Here is a 20520-nt window from a genome sequence, read left to right on the forward strand (position 1 = left end):
AGGGAAGAGCACCTTTATGGTGGCGAAATGGGATCAGTCATCTCAGAGCCTTCAATCTCAAGCTTTACATCAGAAAACTACAGGGCATCAACTAGTAAATGCATGCTATTGATAGCCATGTGCGGAAAAAAACTCCTTACCTACTGAGACAAGATTGCTATAATTTTCCAGGATCACATCTCTGTATAGAATCTTCTGAGCAGGGTCCAGCAGATACCACTCTTCCTGAGTGAAGTCCACACATACATCCTTGAATGACACTTGTTCCTGTAATAGTATACTCTTTTTACATGAAATGGTCAGAACTAGATGATATAGAAAAGATTTAAGAGAACTAATCTCTTTAGAGTTTACTAAAAAATGACAGGTTACCTCCCTCTGTGCTGCTATACTATATAGAATACAAAATATCTTGTATAAATTGAGTTTCTACTAAGGGTCTGGAATTGTGCTAGCTGCTGCAAATCCTACTGGTGAAAACAGACAAACATGGTCCCTGTTCCTAGAGTGCTTATCACCTGAAAAGGAGATACACAGAATAACATTTATTAAGTTGCAAACTGCAGGAACTAGCAGTGTGTACCAAGGAGATTGAAGTTACAGAGGAAATATTAGTTGTTTCATATTACCTTTTACATTATCAAGTTAACTGTCATCAAGGAAGTAAAACTTTGTTATTAAAATAATGGGATTGAAATGAATATGACCAAGCTCAGCACATATTGATTCAAGTGACTGCCCCGCAGTCTACATGCCCATCAGAGAAAAGGATGAATCCTCTCCGCTCAATGAGATCATCTTCTGGAGCTTCCACCAATGTTTCCAATGTTTCTTTTTTAAATACAATATTTGGTATCTAGTAAAAAAATTCATGGTATGTGAAGAGATAGGGACAATGAAAAAAAAAAAAAAAGCAAACTCACAGGTGACCGTGATAGTAGAATTAACAAACAAGAACTTCAAAATGAATTATAATTAATATGTTCAACAAAACAGAAGAAAATATTAACAAAATAAATGAGAAAATGAGGGAAGTTCAACACATACATGGTATGTGTGCTATACAGAAAAAGGTTAATACAGCAAGCCTGAGACTACTAACCTTTGAAAGGTCTGCTACAAAAAATCACCGTTGATGGGCATTTGGGAACTTGGATTTCAGAAAGGTTCTGACCTTAACCTTCTCTGATAAGAACGGCTCACTAAGCCTGAGCTATAACCATAAGTAATATGGTTTATACTCAGTATGTGCATTGCTCCTGGGAGTCTAGAATTTTGGTATATGATAGGCAGAAAGTACCTATGACTAGCCTCTAATAAAAATTCTGGGCACCAAATGTCTAGTGAGTTTCCTTGGTACACATTTTACGTGCGTTGTCACGTCATTGCTAGAGGAGTTAAGTGTGTTCTGTGAGACTCCATTGGGAGAAACCTCTAGGAATTTCACTGATTTTGCTTTGTATCCTTTCACTACAATAAATCATAGCCATAAGTATGACTATGGGTCTACAAGAAACATCAGTAACAACTGACACACCTAGCACCCCAATTTTGGTTTCTAACGCCATGCTCCAATATATGCTGAGTCATCCTAGGACATCATTAATAACCTGGGGGTGGTCTCAGACACCTCTTATACATGTATACACACACACACACACATGCACACACACATACATAAAATGGACATTCTAGATCTGAAAAGTACAATATCTGAAATTAAGAGCTTATTGGATGGGTTCAAAATCATATTAAAGAAGACATAATCTGAAACATTTATGCATTTAACAAAAGACTATCAAAATACATAAGGCAAAAACTGAGAGAAGTAAAAGGAGAACTTGGAAATATACACCATAATTGGAGACTTAACACCCCTGTAAGTACTGATGGATCAAGCAGGCAGAAAATCGGTAGGTACATATATGACCCAAAATAGCACTATCAACCAACCTGATCTAAGTGACATTTATACAATACTTCATCCCAAACAATAAAATACACATTCTATCCTTCTGTTTGTGTTCACATGTAACATTCACCAACACAGAACATATTTTGGGCCATAAAACACACCTTAACGAACTTAATGCAATAGCTATCATAAAAAACACATGTTCTCAGACTACAATGGAATTAAATAGAAACCAATAAGCAAGACGGCTGAAAAATCCTCCAAATACCTGAAAGCTAAACAACCATACAAATAACCTATAGATCAAAGAGGAAGTCTCAAAAGAAATTTTTAAATGTTTTAAATTAAAATACTTATCAAAATTTATGGGATGCAGAGACAGTAGTTCACAGAGAGAAATTTATAGCATCAAATTCATGTTTTGCTCTGCAAAAGATGCTTCTACAAAAATGAAAAAACAAACCACAGACTGAGAAAAAATATTTGCAAACACTTACCTAAAAAGGTGTTAGAAGCAGAATATGCAAAAGGACCCTCAAAACTCAATAATAAGAACACAAATTATGCAACTTGAAAAATAGGCAAAAGATCTGAATGGTCACGTCACCAAAGACAGACCAATAGCAAATACACATATGAACAGATGCTCACCATCATGTGTCATTAAAGAAACAAAAATGAGATACCATAATATTTATTAAAATGGTTAAATTCAAAACAATGACAGTATCAATTTTAGGTTCAGATGCAGAATAACAGGAATTTTGATTCACAATTAGTGGGAGTGCAAAATGATACAGCACCTGTGGAAGACAGTTTGGCAATATCTTACAAAGCTAAACAATCTAAATTAGCCGGGTATAGTGGCACACACCTGTAATCCCAGCTACTCGGGAGGCTGAGGAAGGAGAATCACCCAAACCGGAAGCAGAGGTTGCAGTGAGCCGAGATTATGCCACTGCACTCCAGCCTGGACAAGAGTGAGACTATGTCTCAAAAAAAAAAAAAAAAAGAAAAAAGAAAAAAAGAAAACCAGTGCTCCTTTGAAAACCAGCTGCTTCTAGGGCTGGCACGTATATAATGAGCCTGAAATCACTTCTGGTACCAGAAAATGAGAAAGTACTCAAATGAAAACACAATAGTGGGCTATGTCAAAGGGACACAGGAACCAACTGAAAACACAGCCTCATGGCCAAGCTGAAGCAGTTGGAACAACAAAATAACAAGGTATATGGTTAAACCAAAGGAAGATTCAGATGAAAATCCTTCTTCTTTAAGACTGTCTTCTCAGCTTCTCTGTTTTCTAGCATCTTGTGTCATAGATGAAAAGGCATATGTTCACATGATTTTTTATAGCTATAAATAATCCCTCTCTAGAAGCTAGTAAAATTTTATCTGTGGATTTTTAAAATTTTTACCTGAATGTGTCTAAATGTGCACATTTCTAAAGATGTGTATTTAATTTCCAAGAATGTTTTGATGCTTATTTGTTTTTCAATAATAGCCTGCTCTTGTTTTATGTGATGATCTACTGAAACTTTCTGAGGCAATGACTAAAAGTATTTATTTTAAAGTTATGTTCTATTTCCTAACTTAACTCTACTTCCTTTGGAGTAAATTTCTCTGACCACTTTGTTGTCCTTCTTTCATGCATTAAAAACAAAATGGTCTACCAAAAAAAAAAAAAAAAAAAAGGTAGTGTTGGATTATAACCAAAGTATAAAATAACTAGCAATGAGTTCATACTAATATAAATAAATGCTTAAATAAGTAAACACAAAAGAACAGACAAATCTCCTGCACAGAATTCCTAATAATTTATATGGATACTCTGCCATCAAGGAGGTGTAGCGTAACTCTCCACTTCATTCCAAAGAGTACAGTTGAAAACGGAGGACAAAGGAGTAACTTTACAGTGGAGAAACATGACCACACTACCTCCACCAGGTAATCAACAGTGATAAATCATGCTCATAGCATTTTCCCTTGATAGGATGTGACTGAATGACACTACTTCTGTAGTCTTCCTCTAAGAAACCCTAATCTCAGTCTAATAATGAGGAAGACAGTAGACAAATATCAACTGAGGGACATTCTACAAAACACCTGACTTGAACCCCTCAAAATTGTCAGGGTTATCAAAAACAAGGAAAGTCTGAGAAACTGTCACAGCTAAGAAGAGCCTAAGGAGACATGATGACTAAGTAGAATGTGGGCATCCTGGAACAGAAAAATTACATTAGGGAAAAATTAAGAAAATCCCAATAAAGTGGTAATCACCTAATAATATATCAGTATTGTTTCATTAATTGTGACAAATGTACTACATTAATATGTTAATGAAACTGTGTCTACGGGAGGTATATGGAAACTCTTTGTACTACTGTCTTCACAACTTTTCCATAAATCTAAAACTCTCCTAAAGCAGAAAGTTTATATAATAAGAAAGAAACATACAAGAGGACAAGATTAATGAAGTGGAATGATGTCAGCAAAATGGAGAGGTAGGTGGCACCAAGCTCAGGTCCCCTCAGAGACATCAAAAAACAAGCAGAAACTGTCAAAATAAACTTCGTCAGAATTCTGAAAAGGTCAAAGGCTGACCACAACCAAGTAGATGCCAAATCAGAAAGAAAAAAAAAAGGCAACTTCAAAATGGTAGGAAAGCTTTGTGGCACTTCTACTTGGCTTTACCCCAACCCTCCTTGGCTTGGTGACAGCCTTGAGACGGCAGCCCGCATTCCAAGTGTGGGTCCTGGTCCTTGATTCTAGAGGGACCAGAGCAGACCTTACTTAAAAGGAATTGCTTATCTGTTCCAACTATGTGGGAAATACCTGAAGGACTGATGCAATATGCTTGTCTCTGTTTCACCTAACTCAGAACTCATTTAGGACAGAAAAAAAATAGTCCTTGCTCAAAAACACTGTAAGGGGAACAAAATATCTGCAGTCGTCTGCAGCAGAGGATTATGGTTGAGACATAGAGTATACCACTTAAGGCCTGAGAAGAAAACCTGGAAAGGGTTTCTTTGGGAAATTTGGGCTTTCAAAAAACCCCATATATACTGAGAAAATTAGAAATCCAGAAACATACCCAAGGCAGAATGTATACAAGCTTTAAGAAGATCATAAGCTTTCACCTCCAGCTATTCTCGAGGTTCAGTGCAATCAGGACACGAAGGCTAAAGCAAGGTTGTAAACAGCCTGGCTAAATGTTAAAGAGTACCCCAGAGCAGAGTCAATGTGCAAAGACTGAGAGAAATGTTTGTTGTCTTTATCACCAGGGATTCAAAGAAATCTCTGTAAAAACATTAGCTGAAAGCAAGCTAAGGAACAGAGACTTCAGTGTCACATATAGAACAAGGAAACCAGACTATAAAAATAGCATGTGGCCGAGCATGGTGGCTCATGCCTGTAATCCCAGCACTTTGGGAGGTCAAGAGGTCAAGACCATTCTGGCCAACATGGTGAAACCCCATCTCTACTAAAAAAAGAAATACAAAAATTAGCTGGGCGTGGTGGCGCATGCCTGTAGTCCCAGTTGCAAGGGAGGCTGATGTAGGAGAATTGCTTGAACCCGGGAGGCAGAGGTTGCAGTGAGCCGAGATTGCACCGCTGCACTCCAGCCTGGCGACAGAGCAAGACTCTGCCTCAAAAAAAAAAAAAATGAAAAACAGCAAACCTTGGGGAAGCGTAAAAATCTGATTTCCCGACTTACCATATTAAAATATTCAAATGTCCAATTTCCAACAAAAACGTAGAAGGTATTCAAAGACACAAGAATACAGAGCCTACTCAAGGAAAACAAATTCCTTCCTTAAGGAAGCCCAGATATTGGACTTACTAAACAAAGATTTTAAATAAATTAAGTGTCATCAAAAATGACAAATAACTAAAAGAAATGAGGCCAACAATGTCTGAACTGAGTTGGAAATTGTAAAAAGAAACCAAGTAGGAATCTAAAGCTGAAAAGTAAAATGACCGAAATTTAAAAATCCACTAGAGGTTTTAACAACCCATTTGAACAGACAGCTGAAAGAATCATGAATTGGAGAATATAAAAATTGAAGTAATCTGGTATGAGGAGCAGAACAGAAAAAAATATATAAAGAAATGTGAATAGAGCCTAAGGGACCTGTGGGACACCTTTGAGTGGACTATATATCATACAATTACAGGAGTCCCAGAAGGAAAAAAGAGAGAGAAATGGGGAGAAAGATTACTCAAAGAAATAAGGGCTAAAAACTGCCCAAATTCTAAGAATAACACAAATCTTACATCCACAAAGCTCAACAAACCCCAAGTAAGAAAAATCCAAAGAGATCCACTGAGGCACATTATTATCAAACTATCAAAAGCCAAATAACAACCACAGAGGTCAGACACCACAGAGACCAGAAGGCAGTGGGATGGCATCTTTAAAGTGTTAAGAGGGGAAAAAACAAAAATAAAAATCCTGCCAGCCAGGAATTGTAAACCTGGCAAATTGATCCTTCAAAAATGAAAGAGAAATTAAAACATTCCAGATAAAAGCCACGAGAACTCATTATCATAAACCCTGCCCTACAGAAAATACTAAACGGAAGGTTGAAATTAAAAGATCTTCATAACTCAACGCCGTATGAAGAAATAAAGAGCTCTAGTAAAAAAAAATGTAAGTACAAAAGCCAGCATTTTGCATTTTGTAAGTCCAACTTGTAGTTTGTAACTCCAATCTTTATTTCCTAAAGGAGTTTAGGAAAATGCATACACAGTAATTATAAATCTATGTCATTCAGTGCACAATGTATAAAGATGTAATCTGTAGCAACAACAACGTAGGGAGAAGGCAGCTGTATAGGAGCAGAGTTTTTGTATGATACTGAGACAAAACTGGTATTTAAACTAGATTGTTATAAATGTGGAATGTTCATTGTTAATCTCCATGGTAAACACCAACAAAATATCTTAAAAAATACAGGAAAGGAAATGGGAAGTAAATCAAAATATGCTACAAAAAATCAGCTAAACAGAGCAGTGAAAGAAATGAACAAACAATTCGAAAGACAGAAAAAAAACAGCAACTGGCAGAAGTCAGTCCTTCCTTCTTAGAAACGACTTTAACTATTTCCTTCCTTTCCTTTTCTTTTCCCTTCCCTTCCCTCTCCCCCTCCCCTTCCCTCCCCCTTCCCTCCCCCCTTCCTTCTTCCCTTCCCCTTTCCTTTCCCCTTCCTTCTCCCTTCCCCTCCCCTTTTCCCCTTCCCTGTCCCTCCCCTTTCCCTTTCCCTTCCCCCTTTCCCCTTTCCTTCCTTCTCCTTCCCTCCTTCTCTCGCTTTCTTTCTTGTTTTTTTGGAGATGGGGGTCTCACTCTGTGGTTCAGGCTGGAGTTCAATGGCTCCAACTAGGCTCACTGCAACCTCTGCCTCCCAGAGGCTGGCTCAAGCGATCCTTCCACCTGAACTTCCTGAGGAGCTGGGACTCCAGGCACGTGCCACCACACTGGGCTAATTTTTGTATTTTTTGTAGAGACAGGGTTTTGCCATGTCAGGCTGGTCTCGAACTCCTGGACTCAAGCGATTCACCTGCCTTAGCCTTCCAAAGTGCTGGGATTACGGGCAAGAGCCACCATGCTCGGCCAACTTTAATTCTAAATAGGTTAAATTCTTCCAACAAAAAGGCAGAGATTGGCAGAATGGATTAAAAAAAAAAAAAAACAACTCATGAAAAAAATTAAGTCACATTCACAGAGTTCAGTGGATCTTAAATAAGAATAAACAAAAGCTAAAACAAAATCAAAAGAGAACTTTAAAAGCAGCCATATAAAAACCCAAAACATTATGAAAAGACAACTTTAAAGTAAAAGGAAAAAACAAAAACTCAAAGGTAGAATTCTATATACAGCAAAAATAAAAGTTTAAGATTTTGGAAATCATAAACAGAGTAATGACAAACAACAGATATGCATTATAAGAAACATCAAAGGGAATTTTCATGAAAAGGAAAAATGACCCAAACTAGAACTATGAAAAGGCAGGAAGGAGTGAAAAGCCTAGAAATGAAGGGGGATAAATGGAGTCAACATGTTTCAAAGTTACAGGTTTAGGTAGTACAATGAATAGTTTGTATTTCATTGTAATATGTCAAAAATGCTCCCTGTAACTTCTAGGATAACCACAAAAGAGTACCACAACACACCCAACAGAAGAGCAAAAATAAAAAATAAAATACCAAGTCTCAGGATGAATGTGTGGAATAAGAACATGCACGCACTGCTGCTGGCAAAGTAAACTGGTACAAACCTTGGACAGCTGGCGAAATCAATGTATAACCTTCATGTACTGATGTATGATTTTTGCCTGTAACTTCTGCTTTCCTGAAATGTACCATCACCTTTAAAAACCCTTGCTTATAAGCCATCAGGGATCACAGGTCTTAGGCGTTAACCACCTAATTCTCCTTGCCCAATGCCCTGCAATAAATGCCTCCATTTCTCTTGCTGCAAATCCCAATGTCAGTTTTAGCTTTTTCTGTGTGCTTGGTGAGAGGACCCAAGTTTGGTTTGGTAACAGAAAGAGGAATTATAGAATTCGAATTTCACCATTTTGCAATCTTTAATGAATTACTAAATTTAGACAATAATCAATGACTTTCAAACATTACAAAAAGACAATGAAGCCAGGTGCAGTGGCTCATTCCTGCAATCCCAGCACTTTGGGAGGCCAAAATGGGAGTATTGCCTGGGCCAAGGAGTTCGAGACCGGCTTGGTCAACAGGATCCGGTGGCAGGACCCTGTCTCTACAAAAAAAAATTTTTTTAATTGGACAGGTATAGTGGCATGCACCTGTAGTTCCAATTACTCAGTAGGCTAAGGCAGGAGGATCACTTGAGCCCAGGAATTCAAGGCTGGAGTGAGCCATGACTGAGCCAATGCACTCCAGCCTAGGGCACACAGCAAGATCCTGACTCAAGAAAACAAACAACAACAAACCGAGAGGACAATGAGATGTTATGTGGCCCTGATGGAAGTACACAACACAATCTATGATAAATTCTTAGCAAAACATAAGCATCAATCAGGATTAAGTTCGACTACTTAGAGAAAATACAGGGATCACAGAAACACGTTAAACATAACCACAGTGACACAAGGAAAATCTTCAACAAATACACTACAGTAAATAAAGATATGGAGAAGAAACATACAACTCACAAAGTCTTAAAGATAAAAGACATTTCAACCATATTTGAATTCTGATTTAACAAATGTAAAAAAAATGCAAAAACTGGAAAACACCGATTATACATTAAGAAATTTTCAAATTTTGTGTGGTAACTGTATTGTGGTGTTTTGCTGTTGTTGCTGCTGTTGTTTGAGACAGGGACTCACTCTGTGGCCCAAGCTGGAGTGCAGTGGCACAATCTCATCTCACTGCAACCTCCACTTCCTGGGATCAACTGATCCTCCCACCTCAGCCTCCTGAGTAGCTGGGTGTGAGCCACCATGCCCAGCTAACTTTTTATTTTTATTTTTATTTATTTATTTATTTTTTGAGACAGAGTCTCCCTCTGTCACCCAGGCTGGAGTACAGTGGCTCAATCTCAGCCACAAGATTACTATATACACGTACATATTTTGTGGCTATGGTTCCTCACCACAACCTCCTCCACTAATATCCTAGTTATTTCTTATTTTAAAACACTGTCTCATTTTGGGAAACTTTAAAGTACAACGGATTTAGGTAACAGTGTGGATTACTGCTCATTTTCTTAGCATGATAATTGTATTGTGGTTAGGTAAGTAAATGTCCTTATGCTGAAGAAATTCATACCAAGTTATTTAGGGGTAAAGTGTTATAATGTGGGTAACTTATTTTCAAACATATTTCAGAATAAAATGTATATACAGAGGAGAGATAAAGCAAATAAGGCAAAAATGTTAACTGCTGAATCTAGGTAAAAATTATACAAGTGTTTATTTTGTTGGAAAATTTTCATATTAAAAGTTAAGAAAAAGGCCTCAACTTTCAGAGATACTTACTGATATGTTTACAAAAAAAATTATCTTGAATTTGATTCAAAATAATCTCAGCAGGAATGGGTGAAAGTAAAAGTGAGACAGCTCTGAGCTGATAACTGGGGAAGCTGAGAATGGGTAGGTACATGGGGGTTAATATATTACTTTCTCACTTTTGTGTAAGTTTGCAATTTTCCAAAATAAAAAGCTAAAAGAAGAATGGGTATTTCTAGCCTGAAATAGATATTTATCTATCCTAACTCCAAAAATATCAGTGAAGAAACATAAAAGAGGCAGGGCACAGTGGCTCACGCCTGTAATCCCAGCACTTTGGGAGGCCAAGGTGGGTGAATCACCTGAGGTCAGGAGTTTGAGACCAGCCTAGCCAATGTGGTAAAACCCATCTCTACTAAAATACAAAAAAAAATTAGCTGCGCATAGTGGCACACACCTGCAGTCCCAGCTACTCGGGAGGCTGAGGCAGGTGAATCGCTTGAACCCAGGAGGAGGAAGTTGCAGTGAGTCAACATCACGCCACTGCACTACATCCAGCCTGGGCAACAGAACGATACTCCCTCTCAAAAGAAAAAAGAAAAACAGAATACAGCCAGGCACAGTGGCTCATGCCTATAATCTGAGCACTTTGAGAGGCTGAGATGGACAGATCGCCTGAGCTCAGGAGTTCGAGACCAGCCTGGCAACATGGGGAAACCCCGTCTCTACTAAAAACACAAAAATTAGCCATTCATGGTGGCCAGTGCCTGTAATCCCAACTACTCGGGAGGCTGAGGCAGGAGAATCGCTTGAACCCGGGAAGCAGAGGTTGCAGTGAGCCAAGATCACACCACTGCACTCCAGCCTGGGTGACAGAGCCAGACAGACTCCGTCTCAAAAAAAAAAGAATACTCCTGGGAAGGAGCCCCTCAGCAGAAGAAACATTTTGAGTAATTTCTGAAAGACACGGAATGGTAAGATCAAACAGAAGTCAGAGGCATGAAGTCCATTTCAAGCACAGCCACCAGCTTGGAGATGTTCTAGGTTCTGGCAGGAAACCTGCTGGATTTCTTACCTATTATGTTTCCTTACCAATTCATCTACAATCCTTGAATTGGCCTTTCCACCGTGGGAGACAGTAATAGAGGACACATTTCTCAACGGCTGAGTGAATTCACATTAGCTACCTGTGCTGATCAAACTAGTTCTTCACTTTTAAATATGAATGGAAAATAAAGATTTACTAGATATTTGAGGAAAAGCAACAGCATAAAGCATACTCACCAAGATGACTAGAAATGAATGCTAAGAAACCAAATCAATATAAGAAATAGAAATGGAAAATTAATCCTAATATCTTCAAACAGATTTTTAAAACTATTCGTTCCATAAACCAAGAACACACTGCCATGATAAGCCTTCAGGGAGAAAGAAAGAGCAGTAAGAAATTAACAACAGGCCAGACATGGTGGCTCACACCTATAATCCCAGCACTTTGAAAGACTAAGGCAGATCACCTGAGCACAGGAATTTGCGGCTGCAGTCAGCTATGACTACTGACTACTACACCACTGTATTCCAGCCTGGGTAACAGAGTGAGATCCTGTCTTTAAAGAAAAAAAAAAAAGGAAAGAAATTTAAAAACATGGTTAAATTGTAAGATTTTCACAAATGGTGAAAAATTTTTTAAATATTTCAAAGAAACGGCCGGGCACAGTGGCTCACGCCTTGTAATCCCAGCACTTTGGGAGGCCAAGGCGGGCGGATCACCTGAAGTCAGGAGTTCAAGGCCAGCCTGGCTAACAAGGTGAAACCCCGTTTCTACTAAAAATACAAAAAAAAATTAGACGGGTGTGGTGGAGGGCGCCTGTAGTCCCAGGTACTCAGGAGGCTGAGGCAGGCGAATGGCGTGAACCCGGGAGGCGGAGCTTGCAATGAACGGAGAGCACACCACTGCACTCTAGCCTGGGCAACAGAATGAGACTCTGTCTCAAAAAAAAAATTTTTTTCAAAGAACCCTTAAAGATGTTTTAGAAATAGAATGAACATGGAAGACAGTACAAAAGAGAAATAAAAATAAATATAAAGAAGTTCAGGGGGCCGGATGCAGTGGTTCACGCCTGTAATCCCAACACTTTGGAAGGCCAAGGCATGTGGATCACAAGGTCAGGAGTTCAAGACCAGCCTGGCCAAGATGGTGAAACCCCGTCTCTATTAAAAATACAAAAATTACTCAGGCACGGTGGCAGGTGCCTGTAATCCCAGCTACTCTGGAGGCTGAGGCAGGAGAATTGCTTGAACCTGGGGGGCAGAGGTTGCAATGAGCTGAGATCACACCACTGCACTCCAGCCTGGGTGACAGAGTAAGAGACTCTGTCTTAAAAAAAAAAAGGCTAACAAAGCACCTCAGGCTTGTTTTCCTCTACCCCAAATGCCCAGCTAAGGGAGCCTAAAGCTCCTTGTATATTAAATAGCTGTCACATTACAAGTGAGCAATTTAAACTATACCAACTCTCTTTGAACAGCGTTTGCAATTCAACAAGATTTAGTAATACAGAACAGTCATAAATAGTTGCTAAATGAATGAATGACTAGATTAAGAAAGATAAAAAATGCTAACTTCAGGGAAAGGAAAGATATTTGCTGAAAAAATAGCAGAGTCAGTCAAAAAAAATCTTACCCTTAAAATCAGTATCTTGATGAAATTCCTATCAAACTCCCAACAAGGATTTTTATAAGCACAGACAAGCTTATTCTAAAACTTATATAAAAGGCATAGGTGCTAAGAATAGCTAAAGCAACTATGAAGAAGAATAAAGTAAAAGGAATCACTGTGTTCAATATTAAACCTTACTATATGGTCACAGTCATCAAGATAGCGTGGTATTAGCAGAGGCACAGACACATACACCAATGGAACATAGACGATAACCCAGAAATAGGCCTACACAAATATACTTAAGTGATTTCTGACAAAGGTACAAAAGGAGTTCAGTAAAATTTTCACAAATTTGTTGAAAAAAAATTTTTAACAAATGGTGCTGCAAGCAATTGTACATCCATAGGCAAAAACTGAGCCTCAATCTAAACCTCATACCTTACACAAAAATTAACTCTAAATAGATGAAGTACTTAAATATAACATATAAAACTATATAATTTTTAGACAAAAAAAAAAGAGAAAATCTTTGCCTAGGGCTAGGCAAGAGTTCTTAAGACTTGATAACAAAAGCATCATCCGTAACAAAATATTGACAAACTGGACTTTATCAAAGTGAAAAACTTTTGCTCTGTGAAACACCCTGAAAAGATAAGCTACCAACAAGGAGAAAATATTTGCAAACCACATATCTGACAAAGGATTACTATCTAGAAAATTTAAAAAACTATTAAAACTCAAAACATTAAAAAAAATCCAATTCGAAAATAGTAATGTGGGAGACCAGAAATATGCCACCCCAAAATATGAAGAATTGTTGAGCTGAAGGCAAGAAGTAGACACAAGAAAGCTGTCCTGTCTCTATCTGCCTAAAAGCAGGACATGGATTTACGAAGACAAAAGGTATCCTTGCCTCCCCATCTATCAAGGAGAACAAAGGTTAACAACTGAAGACAACTTGAGAACTGATGGTCCTAGAGATGGTACCAGGGGAATCTACATTAATTAGCTTCACAAACTAGCCTGTATCGGCCATTTATTTGCTTTCCCCCAAGTTGCCAGCCTTAGAGATTCCAAGCCCCTTTCCTTTGTCTTAACGTTTCTCTAAAAATTTCCTGTTCTTTGATGAAGATGCCATATAAGCTGGAATTCAAAGCCACCTCTTTGTGAAACACTCATTCTCTGGGTGTCCCCCATGTATATATGAAACATACTTGTTAATAAACTTGCTTTTCTCTTCTTAATCTATCTCTTGTTACAGGGGTTCAAGAAAAAAAAAATTACCATTCTTCCAGTACAGTTCTAAGACACGAAGGACTATTTCAATGAAGAGAATATACAGGCAGAAAATACACATGAAAAGACTTTCATGCAAATAAATAACAAAAAAAAATCACTATATACCCATCAGAATGACCAAAAAAAAAAAAAAAAAAACCAGTGCTAACACCAAGTGATGGCAAGGATAGAGAGAAACTGGATCATGCGTACAGTGGCTAGCGGAAATATAAAATGGCATGTTCACAGCAGTTTTATTTTTCATAGCCCAAAATTGGAAATTAACCCAGACGTCCTTCAACAGGTGGATGATTAAACTGTGATATATCCAGCCGGGCGCGGTGGCTCACGTCTGTATTCCCAGCACTCTGGGAGGCTGAGGTGGGTGGATCATCTGAGGTTGGGAGTTTGAGACCAGCCTGACCAACATGGAGAAACCCTGTCTCTACTAAAAATACAAACTTAGCCGGGCGTGGTGGTGCATGCCTGTAATCCCAGCTACTCGGGAGTCTGAGGCAGGAGAATCACTTGAACTCAGGAGGCGGAGATTGCAGTGAGCCGAGATCTTGCCATTGCACTCTAGCCTGGGTAACAAGAGTGAAACTCCACCTCAAAAAAAAAAAATGTGATATATCCATACCATGGACCACTACTTAATAACAAAAAGGAATGAACTGTTGACACATATACAACCTGGATGAATCACCAGGGAATTGTACTGAGTGAAAAAAGCTAACCCCAAGAGGTTAATGTTGTATGTTTCCTTTTCTGTAGCATTCTTGAAAGGACAGAAACAGATTAGTAGGTTGCCGATTAATTTAGGGAGGAGTAGGGGTTGGCTGGGGTTGGGGAATGACAGGGCCAGGATGGAGGTAGGTGTGGCTATAAAAAGGGCAACAGGAGAGATCTTCATGGTAATTCAGCTATTCTGTAGTGGATAAACGAATCTAATTTGTCACTGCACTCCAGCCTGGGTGACAGAATAAGACCCTATCTCTCTCTATATATAGATATAGATATATAGATATAATATATATTTATATATGTTATATATATAAAATATATTTATATATGTAATATATGTATTTATATATGTAATTATATATTTCATATAGAAACAGTACACACATTTTGTGTTTTTATTTAATTTAGAGAACTGAGAGATCTAATAGGTGTAACTGCAGTACCAAAAGGAAAGTAGAGAATATTTGATGAAAAGAAAAGGCAGATAATTTTTTTTTTTTAGATGGAGTCTCGCTCTGTTGCCAGGCTGGAGTGCAGTTGCGTGATCTCGGCTCACTGCAACCTCTGCCTCCTGGGTTCAAGCGATTCTCCTGCCTCAGCCTCCCGAGTAGCTGGGACTACAGATGTGCGCCATCACACCCAGCTAACTTTTGTACTTTATACTAGAAACATGGTTTCACCCTCGATCTCTTGACCTCGTGATCTGCCCGCCTTGGCCTCCCAAAGTGCTGGGATTACAGGCGTGAGCCACCGTGCCAGGCCAAGGCTGAGAATTTTTAAACTGACAAGGATATCATACCTCAGAATCAACCCCTGCCAAAATACTACAGGATAAATATAGAGAAAACCAAACCAAGTTATATTAAGTAATAATTGCTGAAAACCAAAAGAAAAGAGAAAATCTCATAACCAACCAGAGGAAAAAAGATCAATTGCCTTCAAGGGGGAGGATGATTTAAGACAAAAACAACAACAATCCAGAAGTCATCGGAATGGTTTTTTGTTTTCTTTTCGAGACGGAGTCTCTGTCGCCCAGGCTGGAATGTGGTGGCGCAATCTCCACTCACTGCAAGCTCTTCCTCCCAGGTTCACTCCATTCTCCTGCCTCAGCCTCCCGAGTAGCTGGGACTACAGGCGCCCGCCACCATGCCCGGCTAATTTTTTTGTATTTTTAGTAGAGACGGGGTTTCTCCATGTTGGTCAGGCTGGTCGCGAACTCCCGACCTCAGGTAATCCACCCACCTCGGCCTCCCAAAGTGCTGGGATTACAGGCAGGAGCCACGGTGCCCGGCCACCGGAATGGTATTTTTAAAGTGCTAAAAAGAAAAGAAAAAAAAAGCTCTCACTCCAGAATTCTGTCTTTAGTGAAAATATCCTTCAAAATGAAGAAATACAGACATCTTTAAACAAAAAAAAATGACGAATCTGTCACCAAAAGATCTGCACAAGAAACAATAAAACTTCTTTGGGGTAAAGGCAAATAACTGTAGATGAAGCATGATATTGCAAAAGGGAAGAAAAAGCACAGTAAAGGGCAATTATTTCAGTAAATACGAAAGCCTACCCACTCTCTAAAGTCGTAATACTAAAGATACCTTGTGGGGTTCAGAACACAAGGAGAAGAAAGCATCAAAACAACAGCACACATCGGGGGGTGGAGTAAATGGAATGATACTGTAGTAATTTAATTAAGTTTCTACATACAAGTAAACTCCAAATGGATTAAAGATTTAAACATAAAATGCATAAAAGTATTAGAATACATGGGCAGATTCTTTATAATCAAGTGGGAAGGACTTTCTAACTATGTCTCCAAATGCTATCAGTCCAAAACCATAAGGAAAAGATTAATAAACTGGACAACAAAAATAACCAAATATTTCTGCATAGGGAAAAACACCATGAACAATTATCAAAAGACAAATGATATACCAAAAAATAATGGCTTGCAACTCATATAATACACAGGGGTAAAAGACACTGGGGGGAAAAAAGACCAGAAAACCCAAAAGAAAAATAGGCAAAAGATACTAACAGTTAAGTTCATAGAAAAATAAATATAAGACACCCTTAGACACACGAAAAGGTATTCAACCTCACTCAGTGAAGAAAATCGCAGATGCAAACTATATGAAATACCACTTTTTACCTATCGGTTGCCCCAAATCCAAAAGTTGAACCACATATTCTATGGGAGGAGCTGTGAAGAAATAAGCATTCCCATGCATTGCCAATGGGAAAACAAAATAATACTATCTCTAGGACAGGCATTCCCACTAAGCTGATCAAGTTCTGGGAATTCATCTAATATATAAACATATACACACAAAATTATAAATGTACAAGGTTATTCATTACCACATGGTTTGTCATAGCAAACAGCTGGAAGTAGTTTAATGAACTATGGACTTGAATTACTAGGCAATTGTGACAAAGAGAGAAAATGCTATTCATGTTCTGTCAGAGAAACATCTGTATGCTGTTAAGTGAAAAAGGAATAATGGAAAATAGTGTGTAAGTCAACCATCAGAATCAGCTTCAGCTGGAGGTTTATCAGAACTTCAGAATAAAGGACCCCATCCACAGCTACTAAATCAGAACCTGCATGTTAAAAAGATGCCAGGAATGCACAATCACATATAAGTTTGATAAGCCCTAGAGATAACAGATTCCTTTTTAAGTAAACTGAGGAAGCAAATAAGAATATACATACATATTTTCTTTAAACTGGATAAAGAAACACTGGCAAAGTAAACCAAAAACTAGAAAAAAAATAGACATCTTTGGTAGGTTGACCATACATTCCAGTATGTCTGGGACTGTCCCAATATATGCCAGTTGTCTCAGCATAATTATTTATAGAACCTCTTTCACTCTCGGTGAAAATGTCTCGGTTTGAATGATTAAATGTCACCCTACCTGGAGAAACTGCATGAACAGAGGAAGGGAGTGTGAATATATATGTACATCTTTTGTTATCACTTATACTTTTAAAAAAGTAAAAGTAATGTATTATTACATTAATGTATTATTAATTCAAAAGCACTTTATTAAGGAAAAAAAAAATGAAACCAGTCAGGAAAAACAGACCGAGAAGAACCTAAGTAGGCTAAGGATGGAAACGCACGCATAAGCAATGCCTGGAGCAAAAAGAAAAGATGCCTTCATGAGGACTAGGGAGGGAATCAAAGTTAGGAAAGGACAGCTCAGAGGGTGGCATTACAGACACCAACAGAGGAGACTCTCCAAACAAAGACCATGGTTAACAATATATGCAGCAGACCAGGCAAGTAATGCAAAGGCAAAAACATGCACTAGCCTTGACTATGATTTGGTGGCCTTTGCCAGAACTGATTCAGGTGAGTTTAGGTGAGGGAATAAGGTTGCATTCATCAGATTGAAACATAAATGAGAAACACAGAAACAAGTCGGAACTGTCAGTGATTCAACCTAGAAATAAGAACGAGCTGACACAAACAGTTAGGGAAAACTGTTTTGAGGACATGCAGTCCCTCCATTCCTCCACATCGTCAAGGTTTTATTCCTGGATCAAACAGGACCATCAAACCTCAGCGTTTGTTCTCCTGAAAAGCATATGCACTGAGTTCTGCTCTGTAACTGTGTTCTTTGTTTCTACAAAGAAATACTTATAGACAATTTACTGCATTTATTTCAGAATTGTTATTAGAACAATTAGAGATAACATTACAATAACTTGGATAATTCTGCAAAATTAAAAATCCTGCATCTAATTTGCCAACTGCACTATTTTGGATTTGCTACTTCAGTTTTATTTCCCTTAATGTCAATTTTTGCCTATTTCTATTTTTCCATTTTCAAAACATAAACCCTTATAAACTTCAGAAATCCATTTTTAAACAAACTGGGAATAAAGAAACAAGAATCTCACCTGGGATTTGTTCATTTTCCGCTCTTAGTGGAGGAGGGAGAGCTGAAGGATTAGAAAGGAAGAATGTCAGGAGAGCCTTCGCCGGCCTTGCAGTTCGGAGATTCACCTGCCTATACAGGTCCACACACAAGATACTTACGTGTCCATGTGTGGCTCCGATATATGCTGAGCTCAGACATGACACTTTTCACTGAGTGAATGTAAATATTTCTTATTGATTTATTACCAATTTAGGTTCTGTGACACAGAAAAATTAAAAACATGAAAAGATGAGTTTAACAAGTTAACAGTAATCTGAAGGAAAAAACACTATGGGTTTGTCAAAATTCCTTGTAGGGAAAAAAAAAAACTCAGGCCATATTGTTTATCTATTTACCTGTTAACACCATTAATGCCCTGAGGTTAGATAATGCAAAAGATCTCTAAAAAAAAGGGATAGGATGTTAAATGCAAGTTTTAAAATGTTTGTTCTAACTTGCTAACAATTCCTCAAAAGGATCTTTTAATGAGAAACTGTGATATAGAGTAACAAAATGGGCAGCAGTGGCTCGGGAAACTGCAGACTTGACTTCTAATCTCAGTTCTGCCTCTAACGAATGACAAGATCTGAACTACTCACCTCCTCAAACTCAATTTTGTTTTTCCATCTTTCAAATAAGGTCAAAACAGATAACCCAAGTATGACCTGCCTGCACTACCATCCGGCGGGGATATCAGGCCAAGAGAGGAGGAAGCTCAGCAGCTCATCTGGATGTACCCGGTGTTCGCGGAGGGGTGATAACAGCATTTCTTTCGCTGTGGCCGTGAGCCTTTCACCCGTCCCTGCCCTCAGACTCTCCAGAGGTGACGTTCCTGTTAGCCTGCGCGCCCACCCCTCAGCTCCAGCTCACCTCTCTCTTCTTAAATTTGTCCCAGACCTTGCACCAGCACACAGACTCCGACGGCTTCAGGATACTGTGCCATGATTACACATAATACATAAGCGAACGCGAAACGTGTAAATAATTACTTGGGATAGGAGGGCGGTCAGAGCCAGAAGGGGCCCTGGTGGTCAGCTAGGCCAGCCCCTTCGCTCCTGCACTCCAGGAGCAGAGAGGCCCTTGGGGCCGGTGCAGGAGCCGTCTCCCTCGGGCTCTCCCAGGGAACGCACACCCAATAAATACAGCACCTAAACAATGAAAGTGCTCAAAACAACCCCAGGCGGCAAGTATTCCTAATATCTGTAATTTACAGAGAGGAAAACCGAGTCTCCCGTGGATAATTGTGTCTAATTCATTTGTCGCGGACCTGGCGCAGTCGCTCTCCCCCGCAGTCCCGCCTCCTCCCCGCCGGCCCAGGGCACAAAAAGCGCACACGCACACATCAAACGCCATGCGCACGCGCACGGCAAACGTCACACGCTACGCACGCGCGTGCTGTCCCCTCCCCGCAGCCTGTTCCCTCCCCTTCGGGCCAGTGCGCATTGCCTACCCCGTGCTACAGGACTTTGCTGAGCGCCAGGCGCAGGGACTGGACGCATACGGACCCCCGGGAGCCCCGGAACTCGCGTTCCCACGCCAGACCTCATCCCCTTCTGACAGAGACGCCCTCGTCCCACCGTCGCCGCAGGCGCCAGGGGTCCCTCCCCACCGCCGAGGTCTAGCCGCCGCCCGCCCGCCTTCGGGGCAGCGCGGGGACCCCCTGGCCCTCGCCCAGTGCTCCGGGGCTCACCCGCCGCTCCTCGCCGCCTCCGGAGGCGAGGGATTGTTTCCCACAAGGGACTGGAGTCCAGGGAAGGACTCGCCTGGAGCGGGAGGCGGGGATGCACATGCGCAGAGGGAGAGGCCGAGCGCCCGAGTTAGGCTGGTGGATGCGATGCGGGGCTTGGAAGCGGCGCTAGACGGTGCCTGTCTGCTCTGGCCGCACCGCTCAGTTGTAAAATGAGGCTGATAGTGCCTACCTAGCAGGGGTTTTATGAGAACTGGAGGCGCTTACGTTGTAAAAGCACTTAAACTGGTGTCTGACACATAAATTGTTCAGTATATTT

General features: G+C 39.7%; 1 protein-coding gene across 17 annotated transcripts in view; it reads right to left on the minus strand.

Annotated features, from left to right (window-relative positions):
* Positions 1-20305, minus strand: part of ZNF248 (zinc finger protein 248) — a 57908-nt gene extending 37603 nt beyond the window's left edge. For 2 of the 17 annotated variants that reach the window (XM_054660999.2, XM_009458281.5), the window contains exons 1-3: positions 19385-19834; positions 18495-18604; positions 141-267 (exon numbers count right to left, since the gene is read on the minus strand). In XM_054660999.2, the coding sequence (XP_054516974.1) occupies positions 141-267; positions 18495-18509 (142 nt within the window). In that variant the 5' untranslated portion in view covers positions 18510-18604; positions 19385-19834. Of the gene's footprint in view, positions 1-140; positions 268-18494; positions 18732-19113; positions 19883-19964; positions 19984-20204 lie in introns of those variants that run through there. The other 15 variants (XR_010146855.1, XM_016963036.4, XM_003312507.6 and 12 more) reach the window with 15 other exon arrangements.
* Between the last annotated feature and the right edge of the window lie 215 nt (positions 20306-20520).

The sequence above is a fragment of the Pan troglodytes genome, chromosome 8, assembly GCF_028858775.2.
Source record: "Pan troglodytes isolate AG18354 chromosome 8, NHGRI_mPanTro3-v2.0_pri, whole genome shotgun sequence".
NCBI lineage: Eukaryota > Metazoa > Chordata > Mammalia > Primates > Hominidae > Pan > Pan troglodytes.